The sequence below is a fragment of the Hemicordylus capensis genome, chromosome 3, assembly GCF_027244095.1.
Source record: "Hemicordylus capensis ecotype Gifberg chromosome 3, rHemCap1.1.pri, whole genome shotgun sequence".
Taxonomy (NCBI): domain Eukaryota; kingdom Metazoa; phylum Chordata; class Lepidosauria; order Squamata; family Cordylidae; genus Hemicordylus; species Hemicordylus capensis.
In genome coordinates, this window is record NC_069659.1 from 32,347,337 (window position 1) to 32,353,213 (window position 5,877).

The following is a 5,877-nucleotide window of genomic DNA, read 5'->3' on the forward strand; positions in this document are numbered from 1 at the left end:
TTTGTGTGTATGAGAGACATATGCCCCCTTTCCTTTGTTTTTTTAAAAAAGCAACACCACAATATATTAAACACTGACAATTTGCTGGCTTTTAGTGTTAACCAACAATCTGCTTCCTGATGTGGGCCTTTCACTTTGCCGCCATTAGTCTTGCCTTTGTTTTTAGAAATGAAACACTGGAGATCAGTGTGGGATTGCAAATTTAGAGCATGAAGAATGAAGCTGGTGAGAAGAGGCTTCTTTGGTTGAAATTACTATGGACTGGGCAAGGATCAGGGGCGTAACTATAATAGGGCAAGGGGAGACAGTTGTCTGGGGGCCCACTGCCTTGGGGGGGGCAGAGGCAAGTCACATGACTGACCCCCCCCAGCTGCGCACCCTCCCGGGCTTCCTTCAATTGTATTCATCCTCCAAAACTGATGTGAGTGTTAAGACCTGGTGCTACCAGAATAGCATGTCTTTCTCTAGAGTCTAGTACCATTAAATGACTTGCATCATCCACAATTTACAAAACCTCTTAAAAATAATTTAGGATGATGTTCTATTGTGGCACATAGGATATATATATATATATATATATATATATATATATATATATATATATATATGCTTTTTGTTACCACTATTCAGCCTCATTTAAGATTTCTTTACTTCATGAGCTGAGCTTCAGTGAGGGGTGCCATTTTAAAATCTTGTCTCTGGGCCCACTCCAAGCTTGCTACGCCCCTGTCCAGGATGGCATCATAAATGAGACTATTTTGCACACTAGAGCGCATTTAGGCCTTGCTTGAAGTGCTTTTGGATGAGTGAGGAAGAATAGCTACATATGAGGGTATACTGAAACTTTGTTTGCTCAAAGTGATTTTGGATTGGCGATGGACGTCATAATAAATAGGATTTGGGGGTATGAGGGAATGTTTAGCCTTTGGTTGAAGTAATTTTGGATGGGTAGTGGATGCCGTTGTAAATAGAATTTATGTACAAGGGAATGTTTAGTCTTCTTGAAGAGGAAACCTGAGTTCAAATCCCCATTCAGCCATGATACTTGCTGGGTGACTCTGGGCCAGCCACTTCTCTCTCAGCCTAACCTACTTCACAGGGTTGTTGTGAGGAGAAACCGAAGAATGTAGTACACCGCTCTGGGTTCCTTGGAGGAAGAGAGGGATATTAAAAAATGTAAAATAATATGAGGATAATGTTTAGTCTTTGGTTGAAATGATTTTGGATTGGCAATGCATGCCATTGGAAATAGGATTTGAGAGTACAAGGGGATGTTTGAGTGGGGTTTTGAACTGGGAAGATACCATTATAAATGGGATTTGGGGGCATGAGGAAATGGACATTATAACTGGGAATTGGGAATATGAAGGTGATGTTTAGTCTTTGGTTGAAGTGATTTTGGATCAGCAGTGGATGCCATTGTAAATAGGATTTGAGGCTGTGAGGGAATGTTTAGTCTTGAAGGTATTTTGGATTGGGAATGGACACCATTATAAGTAAGGCGGGAACGCCGAGTCTTTGGCTGGAGTGATTTTGGATTGGGGGTGGGCGTGATTTTAAATGAGATTCGGAGGTATGAGGGAATGTTTAGACTTCTTGTTTGGCTGAAGTGAGTATTGACTAGGCAAGGATGGCATCAGACACAGCATTTTGGCGTATAACGGGGCGCTTAGGGAATGCAGCAATAAGGGCAGAGCCGGGGAGGTAAGAAGAGAAAAGGGAGCCGAAGCCAGGAGGCGGGAGCGTCTGTGCGCTCCTGGAAGCGGGGCCGAGGTCCGAGCACGCCCAGCGCGGTGGCGCCCCTTGCCCCAGGGTGTCAGCCCTTGACTGAGCGGCTGGGGAAGAAGAAGAAGCAAACGCCCCGCCGTCGCCGCCACGGCTGCTTTCCCGGCTGAGACGACAATGGGGAGCGGCGGCGGGCGGCGGCGGGAAGCGGAGCCCAGTCAGAGGCACTGGCCGCGTGACGTCACCGCCCGGGCTAGCTATAGGCTGCGAGCTGAGCTCCCCGAAGCGGCAGCGGCTCCGGCTCAGCCCGCTTCATTCCGCGCTTTCCGCAGCCTGTGCGACCGCGGCAGTCGGGGGCTCCAGCTCTGCTGCGACCTCCCTCCGCTGTCCCTCCGACGGACCAGGTAAGGAAAGGAGGAGGTGCGCTTCTTCTCCTTCTCCTGCTCCTGCTCGCACCCTCGCCCGCCTCTGCCTGCTGCGCTTTGCAGCCTCGCCCCCTCCCTCCCAGCCCTGAGGCGGTAGGCAGGGTCCTTCCTCCCTCCCGCCCTCCCTCTCGGGCAGCAGCCTGCGGGCTGAGCTCTCACTCTGGCCGGGCAGGGTGGCGGCGGCCAAGGGGAAGCCCCAGAAGAAGATGCACGAGGTGGGACCGTGCACAAGTCCAAACTTTGCCAGGCACTGGAACTTGGGAGGAGAAAAAGGAAAAATGGTCCAGGCATTTCCTCAGCTGCTGAGTAATTCTCGAAAATGAGGGTGTCAACCTGGCTTATTAAAAATCAATCAATCTATCTATCAGTCTATCAATCTATCTATGGTATTGCCCTCGCTGACCCACATCCTCTTTCTCTGTTTGTTCGGCTGGAGGTGGGGGATAGCCGGGATTGATGTAATGCAGTCCTCAATTTCCAGGGCACCGTCTTTCATTTTAAAAATATCTGCGCCTCTTATGGGTCTTGTCTCACCATTTCAGGTACCACCAAAGTGTGTTGGTCTGTCACGTAGACCAGTTAACGGAAAATGTGGCTGGAAGGATTAATGAGGAAAGGCTGGGGGTAAGGGGGTGGGGGCAGCAGAAGAGGATAAGGAGGTAGTTTTGGACATTGTCTTGTTCCTTTAAAAAAGAAGAAGAAAAGAACGGGAACACTCATTCTCCTTTTTTTGCAGGTTGGCTCTTCATTTCCTCTTAGAAAACGAGAACGAGAGGGAGTGAGTGTGAAGGTCTGCTGGAAAAGAAGGCATTTCCCCGATTAAGTGCAACATTGCCACCATCCTAGTTCATCTGCAGCGCGAGGAGGGCGATCCTCGCCTTTACAAAAAAGCCTCCTCAATGAGTGCCAAGCTCTCCAAGGAGTTGAGGCTCTCCCTGCCGCCGTGTCTCTTGAATAGGACATCTGGCTCTTCAAATGCCAGCAGCACCTGCATCACGCAAATGGGGCAGCTCTTCCAGTCTTTCTCTTCTACTTTTGTTTTAATTGTTCTGGTCACCCTCATTTTCTGCCTCATTCTCCTCTCCCTCATTACTTTCCATATCCACAAGAGGAAGATGAAAAAGCGGAAAATGCAAAAGGCTCAGGAGGAATACGAACGGGACCACTGCAGCACCACCAGCACTGAGGCAGGCGATCGTTGTGAAATACCCCAAGGAAGAGGATCTTCCAAGCTGGGAAGAACCACTCAGGATTCTAGTATCCAGTTTCCTTCTGCCCCGGAAAGTCAGAGCAACCATCCTGAAAGATCATGTTTGGACACAGATACTCCAGGGCTCTTGCAAACAGTGGTATTGTCTTGATTTTATTTTATTTTATTTTTTGTGGGGACCTTGCCAAAAGACAATGTTTGGTGTTTGTACATATTTGCGTGGTTATTATAATCTTGAAGACGACAACAAAGAAAATTATTATTATTACTCTTATTAATAATGAAAGAACAAGCCAGCCAACCAACCAACCAGAATTCAAGCGCATGACAAATTGCATTGCGTTTTTCATTGACTTTTGCAAGGGGAAGGATGCATCTTTATTTATTTATTTTTTCCTTTCAGAGAAGATGAGAAAAAGCTGCACAGTACTACCAAATAGTCACCTGCCCTAAAAGAAATGGTGCGGGCAGTACAGTTGTGATGTACAGAAAAGACCCAGATTGTATAGAATTAACATATCTATTTCCCTACCTTTCTTTGGAAGGGACTATACTAGAGTGTAATGGTATTTAAAGGACTGTTTTTAGATCAACTGCCAAGAATGAAAGGGAGAGAGAAAGTGGGGTGGGAGGGGTAAGGAGGTGGAAAACAGAAAGGGAGACACTAATTTCTAAACATGCATTTTGAATTTTATATCTCTGAGACAATGGCACTGAGGGAGGCTGGTCCCTTGACCAGTTTGCATTGAACCAAGAATGTGCTATAAGTTTTGTTGTGTCAATATTGCCCCCCCCACTCTCCCTTTAAAGGGATTAGCTTTTATTCTCTTTTGAAAAATCTGCCCCAGGTTAAGCGCAAGTAAGTATTAAAAAACCCCAACAAAAACCTCCTGCCACCCAATGCTGATCCCTCTTTTTTATTTCTCTCTCTGCAATATTACCTACCCTGTGCCCTGCAAAGCTGTGAATGCCGAACAGTCTTCTAGCTATGCTTCTATATCTATATCTATGTCTGTGGGAGGGGTTGGGATTGTTTCTCCACAGGAATGTTTTGGGTTGTATCTTTTTCTCTCTCTAGGCATTTTCAAGTGTAACAGCCTTTTTCTTATATTAAATCTGGAATAAGATACCTTTTGTGGTGTCCACGACTAAAGTGATGTGCAGTAACGTATTCTATCAGCATATTAAAAAGTCGTCACATTGTTGATATTGTAGGAAACCCATTCCATGTTAAATCTTTTGCATCTTCCTCTGCAAGATATTCTGATCCATGCTGACTTACAACTTTGCCCCAACGAAAAACCGAATTTGGCACTGGTTATGGAGCTCTCTTCTACTGTTCTGAGTGGGATATATTTTTTGGCATCCTTCTGTCCTCTAGTAGGCTACTGTTTGGTGACAGCATACCATCTATTCCCTTCCTCCAGCTCTTTCTTTGTGAATCTAGACCCTAAACTGGATGTGTGCCAAAATGCCACTTATTAAAACACAAATATTTCAGAGGAGGTTGATGTAATTCTCCCAAGAAGAAACAGCCACAAATTACTTGGCCATGGAGGAAAGTGTGTGTGTGGCTGCCTGTGTACTTTATTGTTAATATAAATGATGAGAAGGAAAATATCCTGACAAAATTAGGTACTATAACTCTCTCCCATTGAATTAAGCATGTTCTGTGCTGCAGAAGCCTATGCATGTTTGCACAGAAGCAAGCCCTGTTGATCGCAGTGGATCATATTCTGTACTAGGTGTGTTTGAGATTGCAACTTAAAGGCACGCTTAATAGGGATTATGTCCCATTGAACTCAATGGGAATTACTTCTGAGTAAATACAGTATGTATGGAATTTGGCATAAAACTCCCATAGTCCTTAATGGTACTCACTCAAATGTGCTTAACATTGGTTGGACCATGACCAACGTTGTTGTTTTTAAATCCTTATCTCATTTATTTCAATCAAAAGAAATGTTACTAATAGGAAATGCATTTTATTTGGCTTGATTCTTTCCCCCAAATCAACCATTATTCTTTGTTGAAAACAGTGCCTTAAGTGAGTCTGAACTCACATTGTCATTGTCTGAACAATCACCCTTGTTCATTGTCTGAACTCCCAAGATCTCTTCTGTGCAACATAAGAAGAGATGGAAGCTCTTAGGTGCATGCTAATTAATAGCAAATACAGTGAAGAAAAATAAATGGAAGAGGACATATCCTAGATACACATTAAAAAGTAAAGACGGGCTGGATGTAATTTTCTCCCTATCTTTAATTTATATTCTCTGCACTTTCTTTCCCCCACCCCCAAGTGATGGTGGAAATCATAATTCTTTTAAAGCAAGCTACACTTACTTACTCAATTGTAGACTTTAGAAGACTGGGGAGAGCACTAGTTGATGGGCAGCAGAAATTCCAACACATGGTATTACAATTCCATTGTGGCACCAAAATGCAAAGATTTGGGTCCATTGTATCTATCCTACATTTCTCTCTCAATCTCTCTCTCTCTCTTGAATTAATTAT

General features: G+C 44.6%; 1 protein-coding gene across 4 annotated transcripts; it reads left to right on the top strand.

Moving 5' to 3' along the window:
• The first annotated feature begins 1,529 nt into the window (after nucleotides 1-1,529).
• C3H11orf87 (chromosome 3 C11orf87 homolog) lies at nucleotides 1,530-4,494 on the top strand. 4 transcript variants are annotated; one of them, XM_053310777.1, is made up of 2 exons: nucleotides 1,530-2,145; nucleotides 2,887-4,494. In XM_053310777.1, the coding sequence occupies exon 2, from the start codon at nucleotides 3,050-3,052 to the stop codon at nucleotides 3,509-3,511; it is 462 nt and encodes a 153-aa protein (XP_053166752.1). In that variant the 5' UTR covers nucleotides 1,530-2,145; nucleotides 2,887-3,049; the 3' UTR covers nucleotides 3,512-4,494. The 4 variants fall into 4 exon arrangements, with proteins under 4 accessions (XP_053166752.1, XP_053166750.1, XP_053166751.1 ...); XM_053310775.1 differs by having other exon boundaries at nucleotides 1,530-2,129; XM_053310776.1 differs by lacking the exon at nucleotides 1,530-2,145 and adding an exon at nucleotides 2,274-2,365.
• Nucleotides 4,495-5,877: the final 1,383 nt, after the last annotated feature.

Bases quoted from the DNA above. Each gene is read 5' to 3' on its own strand.
- C3H11orf87 (XM_053310777.1), top strand. From the start codon at position 3,050: ATGAGTGCCAAGCTCTCCAAGGAGTTGAGGCTCTCCCTGCCGCCGTGT.